Source organism: Ambystoma mexicanum, chromosome 7q (assembly GCF_040938575.1).
Source record: "Ambystoma mexicanum isolate Mex_15411 chromosome 7q, UKY_AmexF1_1, whole genome shotgun sequence".
NCBI classification, from domain to species: domain Eukaryota; kingdom Metazoa; phylum Chordata; class Amphibia; order Caudata; family Ambystomatidae; genus Ambystoma; species Ambystoma mexicanum.
This window is the reverse complement of record NC_090941.1, coordinates 686,575,711-686,595,096: the sequence shown is the minus strand read 5'-3', so window position 1 is coordinate 686,595,096 and position 19,386 is coordinate 686,575,711. Positions and strand designations below refer to the sequence as shown.

Here is a 19,386-nt window from a genome sequence, read left to right as displayed (position 1 = left end):
GGTACCGGGGAGGGTGCGCCCTGCCTGGCGCCCGTAGAGCCCGACCGTTCGGCGCTCCCGGTGCCAGCGGACTCGCGGTGCTTGGCCTTATGTTGGACCCCCGTCGCCGGGGCGTCCTCAAAGGTCTTAGAAGACCGCTCGGATTGCTTCCTCTTCTTCTCGCCGGACGGGCTCTTCCCTTCTAGCCAGTTGGCGAGACGTTGATGGCGGTCCTTCATGGTCCGCTCCGACATGTTGCCGCAAAACGCACAGTTCTTCTCCACGTGCGTCTTGTCCTCATGTAGGCAGTAAAGACAAAAAGAGTGTTCGTCCTCCTTGAAGACGTTCTGCAGCTGGCATCCAGGGCAGACCCCGAACAGCTTTCCGGGCGTCGACCTTCCCTTCTCCTGGGCCATGGCCGGGCCTGAGAAACTTCTGGAGTCCTCCAAAAGCGTAGCTCGACGAAATCTTCACCCTTGAGGGGCGCAGACGAATCCGAAACGGGTCCCCGTTGATCGGATGGAGAGTCGGTGGAGCTTGAGGCTCTTTTGACCGAAAAAACGAAGTTTTTGAGAAAAAACGTGAAAAAATAGCACTAACGCTCGAGAGCAATAGCACGAGGATCCCAACACATGAACGTGCGGTAAAAATCTGAAGATGGCTGCCAGAGGCGGTGCTTAGGTAGACGGCAGTCATTGGCTGTGGTCAGTATGACGCAGAGACCAGTGATTGGTTATTACTACGAAAGACAGATCAGAAGCGAAACTGATACTGGTTTTTTCTTTACCGAGGATTCCCAGCCTGACGACGGGGAATATTCATGAGCATGTGAATCCATGCCAGACCCCATGCTGGAGAAAGTGCTCTATCCAGACGGAATTGCTTTTCAGATTGTACAAAGGACCAAGAGTACATCTTCAGTGATTTCATATCCCTATTTTCCATATGAAGCTAAATTATGTGTGGCACGTTGTATCAAAGAGTATGAGAGAGTGACTGCGAGTTTTAGGCCTGCAGCGGTAAAGCAATTATTAATAGCGCGTAGGAGGCCTTTTCACACAGTGTCCACAGCTACCATTGCTAGATGGGTGAGGGAAGTTATGCAATGGGCTGGTGTTGATTTGAGTAGTTTTGGGGCTGGCTCACTCAGTTAGGGGAGCTATGGCTTCTAGAGCTTTTGCTGCAGGAGTGTCATTGCATCATATACTGAAAACAGCTGACTGGTCTCCGGAAGCTACCTTTAAGACTTCTTACTTTAAACCAGTCTCTAATGTAGCTAATCAAGTGTTGGGGAGCTTTGAACGAGCATAATGATCGCCTCCGGTCTTGTCATAGAATGAAGATTACCCAAGCTCATAGCGTTGGTAGTCTTGATTCTATTAAAGACACTGAGGCAAGCATTATCCCTCCCATTTACGCAGAACAGAGACAAGAAGGTGAACGTTTTCTTGTAATATGTTTTGCTAGAAATGTTTGGTTTCTGCGTGATGTATTAAATGAAATATATAAGTCTGCGTATTCCCTCCCTAATGATATATTTGCTTTGATTTCAGGAGAGTAGAGCAAGAATACCTGAAAGGCAGAGGCGTTATGGCTAGGATGTCAGAGGAAGGAAGCGAGTGGAACTTTCGTTCTTTCATATGAAGATCTCGTTTCTTGTTGGGAAGTTTCTGGGCTCCAGTTCACCGTTTTTCATATCACACCAAAGAAAGAGGAAGGACATGGTTCAGGATATGATGTAAAGGCTACTTCTGTCATGATCTCTGCTTCCAAAAGATCAGGACTTGCCCGACTCCCTTGGAAGCAGACCCATAACCCCGGTTCCGAGTGCCAGCCAGTCCCAATTGGGACCTTTTGGACCCTTTCCTGGCGCCAGTGGCACCAGGCTCATAAAGATGCCCAGTCCCAGCGCTGGAAGCGCCGGGCTCATAATGCTTGGGTGGACTTACCTGCAGCAGACCATGCTGCTTACTTACCTGCCAGTTGAACCCCTGATCCTCTTCTGTTTGGGACTACTTTTCCTGTTGGGTGGGGCAGGAGCCACTCCCTAGGTTCAGAACACTGGAACTCTTCTGGAAAGCAGGAACTCTTTTCTTACCTAGGCGTGGCTGTGGAAGGAGACACCTAAGCACTACAGGAGGCTATTTAAACCACACCCGATGGATGAATCTTGCTTTGTGTTTTTCTGCATTCTCTGCAGCAGAACGCTCATCGTGTCTTCTGCTTCTGATCCTGGGCCTAAGGGAACAAAGGCTTACCATCCTGGAATCCAGTCTTCAGCAGCACCTGTAAAGACAAAGAAAGAACAGGTTAGCACTACGGTCTTCAGTGGCAGCGCATCTCTTACCTGGTCCATCGGCTGTCACCAACGCCTCGCGCTGCATTCTGGCATCTGAAAGACAAAGGCTTACCTACACTTCGCATGCTCCGGAGGTCTTCGCACTGCATTCCGGCATCTGAAAGACAAAAGCTTACCAGCTCTTCGCACGCTCCGGAGGCCTTCGGCGCTGCATCCCGCATCTGAAAGACAAAAGAAGGTGCGTTTAAAGACATTGGGCAACTTTATTACTCACGTGCCATTACTCCTTCCCACGCCGAATCCAGTGGGTACTCCAGCACCCTTCAGCTTCTCTAAAGCTCTGAACTTGTACCTGCAAGATAAAAGGGACAGTTAGTGCGCACCGTGAAGCAGGCTACAAGCGCTTACTTACGTGCTTCCAGGCGCTTCTATTCCTCACGCGGGTTCGATCCTCAACTCTCATCAGCCCGCCATCCGCCATCACCGGAACCCTGCAAAACAAGAGATATCATTACAAAAGACTTTTAAGACATTTGAAGTGCCCAGAACTTACCGTTCGTGCAGTTAACGACGGACAGCAGTCCTCTGAGGTCAAGAGGCCTGCACTCTTATCCAGTGAAGAAACTGGTTACGGCACCCTGTCCCGAGGCAGATGGAGAGCTCGGCGTTCACTTACCTAAGGTGAGGGTGTTAACCTTTGGGGTTCTACAGGAGAAGAGAAAGGGAAGAGGAGAGAGGCACCCAATAACCCCAGTTCATTAATCCCATATTTTCTATCTGCAGACATCTTACTCTTCGAGTCACACATACAGTGCACAGAGGTCCAGCCCAAAGAGCCAACCGTGTGTTACACATCACCTTTGAAGATACGGCATTCACCCAGTCAAGACCGGCACCTCTGCGGGAATCAGGTGAGCGTTACAACTTCTGGGACTGGATTGGTTGCAGGTTAAAGGTTAAACTACAGGATCCTGAGGACTCATGGGAGTGTCGTTCAGGAGTTCAGGATGTTCTGTAGTTTTGAAGTTTTTATTTTTAGTACATGTTTATTCTGTGTAAAAAAAGAAAAAAAAAAGAGAAAGTTTAAGTTTTGAATTGGGCTGCTGAGAAGTGGTAATAAAGAGTTATAAGCATAATGCTCGCCTCCGAGTCTTTAATAGAATCAAGACTACCAGCGCTATGAGCTCGGGTAATCTTCATTATAAAGGGTGCCACTTAATAAAACATCAGGGTTTGATTCCCCCAGGTCCTTATATTTCATAATATCTACAATAGTCAGTAGCTTCTTACATTAAAATTACTATGTTCAAATAAACAACCCAATAGGGCCATTAATAAATTGCGCCTCATTATGGGCTTGGTGGATTTACCAGTCCGTTACCATTACCGCCACATGGTCTGGCAGTAAATGCACATTATGAATGGTGTTAATTCCCATAGATTCATGGAGTTTCTTCGGATTCTATTGGAGATTTGGAGTCTTTACTTTGCGTGTGGTAAAGTGGCAGAAATAAAACCCAACTAAGTGCTGGAGCTTTTTCCTTCACTTTACCCCCAAAGTCGAAAATTGATGGTGCTATAATTCCTTTACCACTACTTTTTACCAAACTGCCAAACTCGTAATGAAGCCCATAGCCTTTTGAGAAATGTACTTAATATTTTACACTTTCAGTATAACAAGGGAGGATAATAGGCTCCATTAGAAGAGCTGCAACCTTAATGGCACAATGGTTTGTCATCTTTACCATGTTTACATAGATTTACCTCCTGCACTCACACAGGTTGTGGGGTTGTGAGAAATCCCTTGGAAATCCCTGGGTGAAATCCCTGGGTGAGCACTCACGACAACCCTAGACTATTTTGTTATTCTACACACACAGGATTTCATATGCCCAGCTCATTTTTGAGGGGCGGAGGGGCGGAGGCTTCGAGGGGGAGGAGTAAGTTATGGAGATCACCTATTAAGAAATATATGTACAGAATTGAGTTATCACTGTGGTTAATGATAACATTTGTCACAGGATTCAAATGGTTTTAGAGGCACTTTATTTCAGCGATGTAAGGTGTGCTTTCCTGGCATGTTTCTAACATCCTCCGAGTATTGCATTAATTTTTGCATTATTAGCGAAGAACAGTGTTTTTCATTGGTTTTAAAAGGCTTCATTTTTCAGTATCACACACAAATTAACAATGTAGTTCTGGTCAATAAAGAGAGTGGTTAATATATTTTACAAATCAAAAGAAGAAAGCATGTGCTCCTCACCATCACTTGGGAATCTCACTGTTCCTCTCTCTTCCCAGAGACGTTGTTACCAATTTAAACCTACATTATACAACCATTTATACCGGCTCCACTCAACTTTTTTTGGGTTTTCAAAAATAGAATTAGGTTGCAAGATAGTTCTTTGCTGATACAAAAACCCGTAACTCTTCACAGGTAGCAACAGTTTGATTCGGTTATACATTTAACTTACTGAATTAGCCGGATTAAGTTTCATTTTCATCTTTCCCATCATTTCAAAATCACTTGCGGTTCTGTAAAATAAATTCCTCTATTATTTCTCATTGAAAATTAAATGTACCTTTTTTAATAATAGAATGCCAGCACAGAAATCTACTGAATGGATTCAGTTGGCCCAAACAAAATGATGTTTGGTTCTTCTAGAACAATCCATGCTGGATTTCTCCTGCTTCCAAATGCTGTAATAACAAGTGTTATTAGTACTCAATTTATCAACCTCATAATGTTGAAGGTTTGAGCCCACCCGGGAGTTGGATTCAAACTTGCAAATTACAGGCTGACCCTATGTCTGAGGGAAGCACTTAACTATGGAGCTATCCGTCTAAACCAGCATGCTTCATCTTCTAGCTGTTCATCTTAAAAATATTGCAAACCACCTGGGTGCAATGTTGGATTATGATAGTCAGATCATTGGAACTGTACATTAATTAATGGCTCTATAAATGGGCTGGAATTTAATAATATACTTAGAAAGAACTATGGCGTTTACACATATATCATGCTAACAGGAGACATTCGTTATACTTAGTGAAGTAGTGGGAGACACGAGAGGAGGATTACCAACCAAACTACGTTAAAAAACATGCTTTCTAAAACACTATTATAGGTATCAATAAGACTCCTGTAAACAGGAGAACAATAGAAGATATGAGTGCTAAACGCAGAATCTCCAAGTTTACTGAATTAGCCGGATTAAGTTTCATTTTCATATTTCCCATCATTTCCAAATCACTTGCGGTTTTGTAAAATAAATTCCTCTATTATTTCTCATTGAAAATTAAATGTACCTTTTTTAATAATAGAATGCCAGCACAGACATCTGGCTGGCCACAAACATTTATGAAGCAGTCTCAATGGCTACTACTTTAAGAATATTATGATAGAAGTGAGGGGGAATGATGTGAGAGAGTCCCATTGAGGAGGCTGGAAAGGGGGGGGGGGTGATAAGGACCCTTAACTCCAATTGCACAACATTCTGAATTTACCCTAGGGTTGGTAACATATATAAAGCCATTAGGAAGTGGGGGGACCAATATTTGTGAGTCAACTATGTAAGCAGGATGTCTTGCTAACATTCTGGAAATGTAAAGGAAAACTTGTTCTTGAATCACTTGCAATATCTTCAATTATGACATTGGTTATCTAATGCGTATGTGTGCAAATCCGTATGCAGATTGCCTAAGTGATTAAAGAGATAAAGACAACAAAAAGTTTCAAAGTGTTACAAGCTTCTTGACACAGATAGGCCCAATAAGATCATACAGTATATGGCTAGCTGGGAGAGGGAGCTGCTGTTCCAATTTCTACAGGTTATTGGTTCCATAGCTGGAAATTGGCAAAGAGAAGTTCAAAATGTGCAACTATTAAAGAATGTGCATAATGTAATAGAAACTGAAGGAAGATTGAGACTGTCGGAATCAGGGCATGAAATGCGGTAAAAGGTGCATAGCTATCTTTATCAATGGAATACATTTCTCCAACTATGAACAGAAAGTGTGGCACTTTACTGCTCCAAGAAATATGGAGCCTGTGAAATGCAGAGGGACACTGCAGATAAATCAATAATACCATTCCCCACAAATAGTGGGAAGCAAAATGTGAGAAAGCCAAATAACCGACACCTTTTCTACATTTACCATGAAAGTGTTGCCATGTAATTTCGAAAAGCATGACATTGTACAAGACTTTGCTTTAATTTTGCAATGTATTTCATTCAAAGCATGTGAAATAATGTCTAATATAAAAACGATGCAACTATAAATCAAGGGAAACATATTTTAAATGTATCAAATGCCCATAATTACATGTTAGACGGTTAAAGGTTATACAGGGAATACATTGCAGTTTAATCTGCATGGCCAGATAGAAGTTCTTATTTTGTCTTGGTCGAGGCTTGTTTTTGTTGGTTCTCCAGTGCGTTTGAAACAAGCTACATTTCTATACAACCTACAATAGAACGTCTTCCTGCTGAGGATGGGGTGAGGGCTCAAGGCCCCAGAAACTAGTTCTGCCAACTTGAGAAAAACAAACATTTATCTCAAAGGAACACAAGGTAGCTCATTCTGTAGCTCTGTGGTTTTTGTCATTTGAATGGCTGAGTGCAAAGGCGGGGGGGCAAAAGGTGGCATACACTCTGCCATGCAAATTGAGTAAACGCCACCTGCCATGTACGCATGGCAGGCTGCGTTAAAAATGGATCCTAGGTAGTCCGTCTGACTCCCGCGGGATCCACAGCATTTGAGACAGCATGAAAATGCATGACAGTGCAAATGCTGGAGTATTTGTATGGCGAACAGGGAGTGAGCAGCGGAAAAGCAAGTTGCGTTCAACCCCTCTTCTCCACCATACAAATTGTAGTAAACTGGGCATGATCTGAATGGAAGGCGTACGTTTTGCCCCGGGGCAAAATTAGCTTCAATTAGCCTCTGATTAATGGGCTACCTACACCCACATGGGTTCATTTTAAGAGGTTTACTCGTAAGTATAAATAGAAATGCATGCCAGTAAATTCAAACACTTGGGGATCCCGCTAATGAAAGTGCTGTGACAAAGCTAGTACCCAGGCTTTGTTAAGACGAGATGGTAAACCCCTCTTGGCTATGGATGGGAGGCTCGACAGGGAGAAATCCAGAGCCAGACCTTTCCCTAAGGATGATGGTAGCAGTCGAGAGGGTCCTAGTTCATGCCCCCCCTTGAAGCCCTCATGCACCTCACGCGGTCTGCAACTCAACATCAGATGCTGGGCCTGAATAAGAAAATGCAAACCCTCCACTATCCAGTGCAACCAGCATTCTGCTCCTGAACGTAGAGTGGGGATAAAGGGGAGTGGGCAGTGGGGAGAAAAGGGACCAGCAACTACGTACTGGCGAGCAAAGCCACACAAAGCTCCAGAAGCAGAGCTCCACCCCCTAGACCACTGTCATGATGCCCACTCCCAGGGAGCCGGTTCAAGCCCTGCGTCCCCGAAAGCGGACATCCAGTCCCCAAGGAAGGACCCAGCAACCCCATATAGGGGCCCTTTGGACAGTGTCCTCGCGCCATAGGTGCCAGGCTCATAAAAGACATCAGTCCTGGCGCCATAGGCGCCAGGCTCATTATGGAAGTGCTTGGGTGCACTTACCTGATGCAGACCATGCTGCAGGATCCCGGCCTCCTTGAGGCCTGAAAGGAACTACTTTACCCGTGGGACTAATTTACCATCCGGGCGTGGTCGGGGAAGGATACATACCTGATTGGAGGAAGGATACATACCTGGAACTTCTTCCAAGGCTATTTAAACCCCACCCGAACAGCCACACGTGCTTCGCGCTGTTCTGCATCTAGCAGCCGGACGCTCACCGTGTCTGCTCCTGCATCCTGACTTCTGCCACGCCTGCCAGCATCCTGGATCATCTGCAAAGGAAGAGAAGAAGAGAACAGAAGAAGGAAAAGTCCTTACCTGCTAAATCCGCATCCCGGAGACATCTCGCCGACAATCCTGAAAAGGAAGACTTATTTAAAAGCTCATCGCGTCGATCGCTGCAGCGCCACATTCCACTCACCTTTACAGGGCGCCTCCATGTTCAGCAGCGATCATCCAGATTCGCAGTCACGCCCCAGCGCCTAGGGAGAAAAAGACCAGAACAAAAGGTGAGAGAGAGAAGGGAATAAGGAAAGCTAAATCTCCATGTTAAGACTTACCTGTTGATTCATTCCCTCTTCATTTCGGGTCCGCGCCGGATCCTGGCATTTCCAGACCCTGGCCCCTAAGGGGAAAAAAAGACATCAGCGTTAATGAGCGAATGAAAAGACATTACCAAAAAACGCTCATTAAAGACTTACCTGATTTCTACAAGGATTTCACCTCTCATCTCAGGTCGGTGCCTGTTCCCCGGCATTCCGTACCCCAGCCCCTATGGGGAAAAAGACACTAGCATTAGTAAATTAATGCATGGACACAAGGGGAACCTCTTATCAAAAAACTTACCTGGAAGCCAAGTAAGTTTGGTTCTCACCAATCCGAAAATCCAGTGAAGTAACTGGATACCAACGCGCCCCTGCATCAGAAGCAGGATGGAGAGCTCGTCCTTCCAGACCCTAAGGTGAGACGCTACGAGGAATCAGAGAAGGGTTTCGAGGAGGGTGAGAGGGGAAAGTGGGAGGCTGATTGCATTACCCCGCAGACAGTTAATCCCCTATTTTCACCTACAGAAGGATACTTCTGCGAGCCTGACAAGCCAGATTTGGGGGCCCGGTCCAGTCCGTCTTCCGAACCCTGCGCATCACCTTAAAAGAGGTCACAGCAGCGCAAACCAGTCCAGCGCCTCCGTGGGAGTCAGGTGAGCATTACAGAACGCGATGCCTTCCTACAAATTCCCACCCAGGCGCTATGGAAAGTTCTGAGACTGATCAGTTGGCCCAATTACTGGGGGAATTACGGGCCGAAGTACACGCCGCTCGTCAAGAGACTAATGCCCTCAGGAGGGAATTAATAATATCAAAGGAAAGAACTGATGACCTGACCAGACAGCTTTTGCAAGGTCAAGCTGGGCAAACGCCTCTACCCGGTTCCAGAGGGAACCCCGCTCCTGTGGTTTCCAGTAACCCTGTGCAGATTAATCTACCTGGAAACATGCCGCTGGCCCCACCCGAACGCTTTGCTGGGGACCCCAAACGATTTGCCGTATTCATGAATCAGTGTCGTTTGCACTTCCTATGCAGACCTGGGGCCTTCCCTAATGATCAGACCAAGGTAGCCTTTGTATTGTCATATCTCAGCGGCTGCGCTGCCGATTGGTCAGTTCCACTGGTTACTCAAGATGACCCGATTCTCCGTGATTTTCAAAGGTTTCAAGCAAGCATGGAAAGGTTATTTGCTCGACACTCTCAGGGGCAGGCTCTGGATGACGAACTTCTATCCCTGCGACAGGGCAATCAGGACCTCCTATCCTATATTGCAACCTTTTATAGACTAATTGTGGAAACGGGATGGCCAGAGGATAAAAGAGTCACGTTGTTTTATCGAGGCCTATGCGGAGAACTTAAAGATGTCTTGGCCCAAGTTGTAAATCCGCCCCAAGAATGCACAGAGTATATAGACTTAGTGGTCCAATTGGATCACAGACTTCAAAACAGAAAAGCAGATCGGTCCAGGTTTGAGACCCGGGTGTTGGTCAAGACCCATGCTAATCCCAAGGGAGTTGATGTCTCTGAGCCTATGCAAATTGGAGGGGTTAAAGGACCCTTAACTCAAAAGCAACGTGAAAGGAGGCGGCAGTTAAAATTATGTCTTTATTGTGGGAATTCTGGACACTTTCTACGAGATTGCCCGGCAAAACCGCCCCGGAAGGCGGTAGGAACCGCTGATAAAAACCATGAAGACTCTGTTTCAGGAAACGACTCCGCCCGACAAGTGTAGGGGTCCGCTTGCCGAACTTGAAAACTAACTCTCAGACCTTGCATTTCATTGTGCCAATGGTTCTCGTAGATCCAGAACAGCCTAAGCGGTTGTATGCAATAAAGGCATACATCGATAGTGGGGCTATTGGAAACTATGTGGATCGTGAATTGGTCTCTAGGATTAACCTCCCTCTCCGTCCTAAAACCAGCAAAGATGTCATCACCACAGTCGATGGAACTGAAATTGCCTCTGGACCGGTAACACATTCCACTACTGAGGTGACTCTTATTGGTCCCGACGGCCATCGGGAGGGTGTTGTGTTTGATGTAATCAAGGCTCCACAGCTTCAGGTTATTCTTGGAATCCCTTGGTTAGAGACACATAATCCTCGAATTGATTGGCGAGCTAAGAGAATAACCTTCCCGGATTGTACACAAACCTGCTACCCAGAAAACCTGAAGATTAATCTAGCATCTGTAACCTCTGCCTCCATGCAACTACCTCCGGAATACCAAGACTTTCAGGACGTCTTCCAAAAGGAACAGGCCAACACGTTACCTCCTCACAGATCGTACGATTGCCAAATCGATCTGGTGCCCGGTGCACAACCCCCTTGTAGCAGGATTTATGCCCTTACCAAACCTGAGAATCTGCATTTGAGACAATATTTGGCTCAATACCTAGCTAATGGTTTTATTCGCCCGTCAAAGTCCCCGTCATCCTCGGCTTTGTTCTTCGTGCCCAAAAAAGAAGGCGACCTTAGAACTTGTATCGATTACCGCGCATTGAACCAGATAACGGTTAAAAAACTTTATCCTCTGCCTCTGATCCCTGAACTCCTTGACCAGGTGAAGGACGCTTGCATATACACCAAGTTAGATCTCTGGGGGGCTTATCTGGTACGAGTTAAAGAAGGCGACGAATGGAAAACTGCCTTCCGTACTAAATACGGATTATTCGAGTACCAGGTGATGCCTTTCGGATTGTGTAACGCGCCGGCTGCCTTCCAATACTTCATGAATGATGTCCTTCGGGAACTCATCGATGTTTGTGTTGTCGTATATATCGGTGACATTCTGGTGTACTCCTCTTCGGAATCTGATCACAGAAAACACGTCAGGGCAGTACTTGAAAAACTGCGCCAACACAAACTATTTGCTAAATTGGAGAAATGTGTTTTCCATACCACAGAAGTCGAGTTTCTAGGTTTCATCCTGACACCCAAAGGAGTCCGAATGGACTCAAGAAAAGTGGATGCCATCCTCAAATGGCCATCAACTAGCTCTGTAAAAGGGGTTCAAAGCATGCTCGGCTTTGCCAATTTCTATCGCAGGTTTATCCCGGAAATTTTCACGCGTTGTACAACCCATTACTGCACTCTTGAGGAAAAATAAACGTTTTGAATGGTCTGAAGAAGCCGAGCAGGCCTTTCAGGATTTAAAAGCTAAGTTTACCTCTGCACCTATATTGAAACACCCGCGTCTAGATCTCCCTTATGTCGTCGAGACTGATGCATCCAGCCTAGCCATGGGAGCTGTCCTGTCCCAAAGAGATCCCGAAACCAACCAACTGCATCCCGTAGCATTTTGGTCCAGAAAATCGTCGGCACCCGAGGTTAATTATGCAATCACGGACAAAGAACTGTTAGCCATTAAGTCCGCTTTTAAAGCCTGGCGGCATTATCTGCTTGGCGCTCGACATACCATCACAGTGATCACTGATCACCAGAATTTACAGTATTTGAAAACCGCCAAGGCTCAGTCATCACGGCAGCTCCGATGGGCTTTGTTTTTCGCTGAATTTGATTTCGTGATTACCTATCGACCTGGCTGCAAGAATGGCAAAGCAGACGCCTTATCCCGAATTGGAATGGGAGAATCTGATACAAACTCAGAACCAGTACCAATAATTCCCGAAAAGAGGATTCTAGGCATGACTTCGTTACAGACGCTTGAAGACATTCAAGCCAGAGTGAAACAACTCCTGGACCCTACAACCTTACAGGATTGGATAAAAAAGGGATCAGACGTTACCATAGATAATGGTTTACCTTATTTCCAAGGACGCTTATTCCTGCCACATAAGGAATTACAAGAACTAGTTATTTCCGGTTATCATGATGCATTAATAGAGGGACACCCCGGTATTGCCAAGACAGAGGAAAAGGTGAAACGACAATTTTGGTGGCCTTCTTGGCGAAAAGATGTTAAATCTTTTGTGATGTCCTGTGGTGTTTGCGCCCAACTTAAAAGTCAAAAGAAAAGACCAGCCCGTCTCCTTCAACCTCTAGACATACCGCCAGCACCCTGGCACACCCTATCGATGGATTTTATTACGGACCTGCCTCCTTGTTCGGGGTACAATACTATTCTGGTAATTGTGGATTTGTTTTCCAAAATGGCCCACTTTATTCCTTTGAAAGGTTTACCTTCAGCTTCTGTCTTAGCCAAAGAATTCCTCGAATAATTGTTCGGCTACATGGATTCCCATCTATACTAATCTCTGACCGGGGAAGCCAATTCATTTCCCACTTCTGGCGCAAATGTTGTCAAATGGCGCAGATCGACGTAAGATTATCGACCAGTCACCACCCTCAGACCGATGGTCAGACCGAGAGGACAAATCAGACCCTTGAGCAATACTTACGGTGTATGTTACAGCAATCTGAAAGCAACTGGAAAGACATTCTTTGGATAGCCGAATACGCATATAATAATTCGGTACACTCTGGAACTGGCCACAGTCCTTTTTATACTTTGTTTGGGCATCACCCTCGAACCTCAAACCTCGACTCACCTCAGAACCTCGGAATGCCTGCAGTAGAACATCTGCATTCTACAATTACCCAAGCCTTCAAAGAGGCAACTACGCATTTACAACAAGCCAAGAAAAAATACAAGGAGAATGCTGATCTACATCGGAGTGAAGCACCTCCGTATCAGATTGGGGATCAAGTGTGGTTAGCTACCAGACATTTACCACTCAAAGGGCCTCAAACTTTTAACCCAAAATATCTGGGACCTTATTCTATTACGGCAATAATTAACCCAGTGGCTGTTAAACTTGATTTACCAGCTCGTATGCAAATTCACCCTGTTTTTCATGTATCACTTCTGAAACCAGTGGTACCCGGAACCCGACTACTCAAACCTCCAGAACCTATTCTAATAGATGGGGAGCCCGAATTCGAAGTGAAGAACATTTTAGACTCAAAAATGTTTAGGTCAAAACTGTTCTATCTAATTGATTGGAAGGGGTACGGACCTCAGGAGAGGTCGTGGGAACCCAGCGACCATGTGCATGCACCTCGATTAGTCAGGAAATTCCACCGACTCTTCTCAGACAAACCAAAACCCCCGGAGGGAACAACTTTGGGAGGGGCCTTGGGGGGGGGGGTGCTGTCATGATGCCCGCTCCCGGGAAGCCGGTTCAAGCCCTGCGTCCCCGAAAGCGGACATCCAGTCCCCAAGGAAGGACCCAGCAACCCCATATAGGGGCCCTTTGGACAGTGTCCTGGCGCCTATAGCGCCAGGCTCATTATGGAAGTGCTTGGGTGCACTTACCTGATGCAGACCATGCTGCAGGATCCTGGCCTCCTTGAGGCCTGAAAGGAACTACTTTACCTGTGGGACTAATTTACCATCCGGGCGTGGTCGGGGAAGGATACATACCTGATTGGAGGAAGGATACATACCTGGAACTTCTTCCAAGGCTATTTAAACCCCACCCGAACAGCCACACGTGCTTCACGTTGTTCTGCATCTAGCAGCTGGACGCTCACCGTGTCTGCTCCTGCATCCTGACTTCTGCCACGCCTGCCAGCATCCTGGATCTTCTGCAAAGGAAGAGAAGAAGAGAACAGAAGAAGGAAAAGTCCTTACCTGCTAAATCCGCATCCCGGAGACATCGCGCCGACAATCCTGAAAAAGAAGACTTTAATTTAAAAGCTCATTGCGTCGATCGCTGCAGCGCCGCATTCCACTCACCTTTACAGGGCGCCTCCATGTTCAGCAGCGATCATCCGGATTCGCAGTCACGCCCCAGCGGCTAGGGAGAAAAAGACCAGAACAAAAGGTGAGAGAGAGAAGGGAATAAGGAAAGCTAAATCTCCATGTTAAGACTTACCTGTTGATTCATTCCCTCTTCATTTCGGGTCCGCGCCGCATCCTGGCATTTCCGGACCCCGGCCCCTAAGGGGAAAAAAAGACATCAGCGTTAATGAGCGAATGAAAACACATTACCAAAAAACGCTCATTAAAGACTTACCTGATTTCTACAAGGATTTCACCTCTCATATCGGGTCGGTGCCTGTTCCCCGGCATTCCGTACCCCGGCCCCTATGGGGAAAAAGACACTAGCATTAGTACATTAATGCATGGACACAAGGGGAACCTCTTATCAAAAAACTTACCTGGAAGCCAAGCAAGTTTGGTTCTCACCAATCCGAAAATCCAGTGAAGTAACTGGATACCAACGCACCCCTGCATCAGAAGCAGGATGGAGAGCTCGTCCTTCCAGACCCTAAGGTGAGACGCTACAAGGAATCACAGAAGGGTTTCGAGGGGGGTGAGAGGGGAAAGTGGGAGGCTGATTGCATTACCCCGCAGACAGTTAATCCCCTATTTTCGCCTACAGAAGGATACTTCTGCGAGCCAGACAAGCCAGATTTGGGGGCCCGGTCCAGTCCGTCTTCCGAACCCTGCGCATCACCTTAAAAGAGGTCACAGCAGCGCAAACCAGTCCAGCGCCTCCGTGGGAGTCAGGTGAGCGTTACAACCACCTGGAACTTAACAACAGGGCCTTGACACCCAAATAGACTGTACTTACCAAGGGGCAGCCCAGAACAAAGCCCCCTAAAACGAACATTGAACACCGGCAGCTGTCATCATGATTCTGCGACGTGCCGGTGCGGGGAAAAAGAGGCAGGGCTTAGTTCGATACTTAACTGTTTTGTTTGCGTCGCATCCCGGGCGGGAAAAATAGGGCTAGATTGGGAAGGAGAAGTGAACCAATTGCACGAGGAGGGGAAACATAAAAAGGACAGGAAGTTGAGGGAGAGGTCGTATTTGGGGTCATACCAATCAATATTCCAGCAGGAATTATTAGAGGGAACAATATTTACATTCATATGGGGTGGGAATAGGCCAAGAATTTTGGGTAAAGTATTCAGGCATCCATTACTGTCTGGGAGTCCTGTCTATACAGTGATACCTATTAGCAGCACAGATTGCTCCTATGTATTATTGGGCAGTAAACACTGGGAGGAAAAGATGGAGGGACATTGAACAGAGCATGACAGGACTCCCATTATCTAAACTCACATTGCTGGAGAAGGGGTCGAGAGGGATAGGCAGGTGCCTGCTTGCCATGATCAAATGAACAATGTATTAGTGGGATAAGGGACTGAGAATGCGGGGGACTAGGACTGGATAGGGGCCCCTACCACCATTAAAAAATCCTTATTTTACTCCAGTGATGGCTAAGGATAGGTTTAGACCTTGAGACCAAAATGGTGAACTTGCTCTGTTGAATTTATATTTGAATGGGAGGCTCCTCGCATTTACATAGTGCAAGAAGAAAACGTTGGTAGGGGAGGAGCATTTCAGATATTGACAGGTGCGACACTAGATATCAAAAAACATCTTGGAGATGGAAAACAGAACACCAAGTGGGATGGAGCTATTGCTAAGGGTTCGGCCCTGCAGAGGCGGTGTCTCCAGATTATATAAACGTCTAGACAGAGCCACCCCTGAAGATCTCCTATCCGGCAAGAAAGGTTGTCCAAAAAAAAAAAAACACACTAGAGATTTCAATTGAATCCTGGGAACAGATTTGGCAAAGGGCGCACAAATCATCAAGAAGTATGTCCATAAAAGAAGGCACTTCTAAAATTGTTATCGCTGACCCCTCTTCGACTCAACCGGATTCCCTCTAACATTCATACCAGTGCTGGCATTGTGGGAAAATAGGAAGCATTTATCACATGTGGTGGGAATGCCCAAAAGCACAGATCTACTAGAAAGAGGTACTGGGACATTTAAAAGATATGCTGGATATACAACAGTCTCTGGATCCAAACATTATAATTATGAAGGGTGTAGAGGAAGTGAGCTGTGGGAAGAAGGGCACAACTGCAGAGCTAATTATGCAGCTATTAAACGCAGCAAGAGTAACACTCCCACAATATTGAGATCTGCGACAGGCCCCATCGTGGCACAATTATGGGTGAAGATTTCAGGAGTAGAACACGTTATTTACCCGTGGTAACGTTATTTCAACTGGTTGTTCCTGCCACGTATTCCTCATCTCCGATATTCAAGTATGCTTGCAATTTGCTTTTGAAAAATGTTTCATACGGTTGAGTGTCGTGCATTGAATCTTTGTACTCAACGGTCTCTGTAGCGTACCTCGTGACGTAGACGCTGGTATATAGAGCATGCGCGCTAACCGTTACTCAGTTCTTAGTTTTTTCCTCCTTTAATTAGCATGCTGTGTCATAGGAGGAGACAGTCTTGACATTGCGAGAAAGGAAGGTGTAAGACACAGAAATGCTATGCAAGAGGGGATGGATGGGAGGGCGATGAGGAATATGTGGGAGGAACATCCAGTCGAAAGAACGTTACCACATGTAAGTAACTTGTTGTTCGAATTGGATTGTGTTCTCCCACGTATTCCTCATCTTTGAAATACTCCCAAAGCAGTTTGAGTTACCCGGAAGGTGCGAAGAATTTACTATTGTTAATATTGTGGAGGACAGCTTTGCCAAATTTGGCTTCCTCTCGTGAAAAAGAATCTACACAGTAGAATTTACTAAATGTATGAAGGGCCTTCCATGTTGCTGCTCTGCAAATGTCCCTCACCGGTACACCTTTTTCTAGAGCCGAAGAAGCAGCCATCCCTCTACTGGAATGCGCCCTCAGACCTTCGGGCGAATCCTTGCCTGCCAATGAGTAACACTCAGTTATACACATAACAATCCATCTAGAGATGGTTTGTGTTGTGACTGCTAAACCTAATCTTTGACCAGCAAAATAAATGAAAAAATGATCATCTTGGCGAATACTTGCAGTTCTTGTAATGTAGAAGCTTAGTACCCTTTTTGGGTCTAGGCGATGTAGTCTCTCCTCCTCCTTTGATGGATGAGGAGGAGGATAAAAAGATGGTAGTGCAATACGTTGTGCCAAATGAAATTCTGATACAACTTTTGGCAGGAAGAGGGCATGGCCAGCTGCAATGAAGTGAGAACGACCTAAAAGAAGATCCTGCTGGATGCGTTAATATCCGTGGATAAAAGCGCAAATTTTACATGCAGGAAACGCAGCGCAGCGTATGGGGCAGGTGATACGCTGGATTGAGCTGTGAAGATTGTCAGATAAGAACCCAGTTTCGAAGAGCCCTGTTCTGGCATTGCACTAATAATAGAAAATGGCGGCTGACAAGAGGAAAGACTGAGGGGGGCTCCTCTGTGATTACAAAGGTCTTCCAACAACGAAAAAGTGTGGAAGGAATATATATAACACTTCCGCTTGCAGCATGGCTCTTAGTGACACCGGCAGAGTTCGAGGGGAGATGGCGTAGATGTGACGCCGTGAGAACCCGGAGTGCCATGAAAGACCAGTCGGCGGACGGGAGGAGGTGGTTACGGAGAACAAAGGTGGATGGAGGTGCCGTACAGCTGTGTAAAACGAACAAGTAAGAGGTGGCGATTAGATAAACCGTAATCTGGCGCTGCTGCGATCATAAATTACAAGCAGCGGAGAGCGGGTGGTTAAGGACCCGTGAGGGGAGTGGAAACAGACATCAGAACGGACGGATCAGGAGACCACCCCAGCTGGGAGTCACCCCCCTAATATTGACGCAGCAACCACCTGCTCCCCCTTGACATTCCAAGTGAGAGGAAATTACATACTACTGAGCACGCAGTATAGAAGAAAGGGTGTGAGAGGAATGGTTGCATTGCCTTCATTGTTAGTTTAAGAAATAAGAAGATCAGTGTACACAGCAAAGTACCAGAAATCAGCAGACACCCAGTAGGGGAGTTCGAGAGTGGGAGATAACAACAACACTGTACCAAGTGTAAATAAAGAATATACACAAACACTGAAGGCTGCCAGGCAGATAAATACTAGGACACTGATGGCACATAAATCTAGTGAAGGTAATGGAAAACAGACCACGCTTGAATCCCTTACTAAAAGTGCATCAGTAAGCAGCCAAGATATGGAAAATAAACTAGGTGCACAAGCTACTCAAGCAGATGGTGAACAGCAGATACTGGCCGCCATTGCTGCGCTGCGGACTACACTAGAAACTGAGATAGGTGTGAATAGACATAAATCTACTTCGCCAAGATGTGCGTGCCGTGTCAGAGCGAACAAGTAGTGTGGAGGAAAAAGTGGAAGAAAATTGTACGAACATAAGTAAAACCCAAACTGAAGTCGATGTACTGAAACAACAGGTGAAGCTGCTTGAAGAAAGAGCAGAGGATGCGGAAGGAAGGCTCTAAGAAACAATATAAGGTTGATTGGACTGCCTGGAGGTATGGAAGGATTGGACCCAACGACTTACATAGAAAATCTATTGCTACAATAGGTGGGCCCTGGTAACTTGACACTGGGTTTCACAGTGGAGAGGGAGCACAGAGCCCTAACAAAGAAACCCCCTCCAGGCGCACCCCCAAGGCCTATCATATCAAAGATCCTTAACTATAAAGATAGAGAAAAGATATTAGCATTCTCTAGGAACTGTGGAGTGATGCAGAGAGCATCAGTGAGATTAGCTATTTATCCAGACTATACATCCCAGGTGCAGAGAGGTAGGGCTCAGTTTGGCCTCACTAAAGAAAGGCTGGGAAAGGCAGGACTCAAGTACATGGCCATCTATCCGGCAAGACTTAAAGTTCTATGAAATGGCCATTTTTTTTTACAGCCCTGGAGAAACACAAGAATGGTTAGACAAAGAAAGGTTGGCACCAACACCAGAAGGCACTGCTGCATGAAAGGTGGGAGGATTTAACTCTACGAGGAACCATGTTGGCTTAGAAGCAGACTACTACATCATGAGGCTTGTGACTTAAGGAAAGTACACGCTTGTCACACCTCAGCTGGAAGCTGGTAGTAATAGCTTGAGATTATTACTTATCAGAGCTTTTGTTACAGATTAACACAAAGTAGCAGGAAATGCCATAGGTCGGGTCATAGAAGCATT

At 46.1% G+C, this 19,386-nt stretch overlaps 1 protein-coding gene across 2 annotated transcripts in view; it reads right to left on the bottom strand.

Moving 5' to 3' along the window:
- MIPEP (mitochondrial intermediate peptidase) overlaps positions 1-19,386 on the bottom strand; it is a 1,848,751-nt gene that overhangs the window by 1,190,675 nt on the left and 638,690 nt on the right. For both annotated transcript variants that reach the window (XM_069639422.1, XM_069639423.1), the window contains exon 9: positions 4,753-4,813. In XM_069639422.1, coding sequence (XP_069495523.1) covers positions 4,753-4,813 — 61 coding nt within the window. The remainder of the gene's footprint in view (positions 1-4,752; positions 4,814-19,386) is intronic.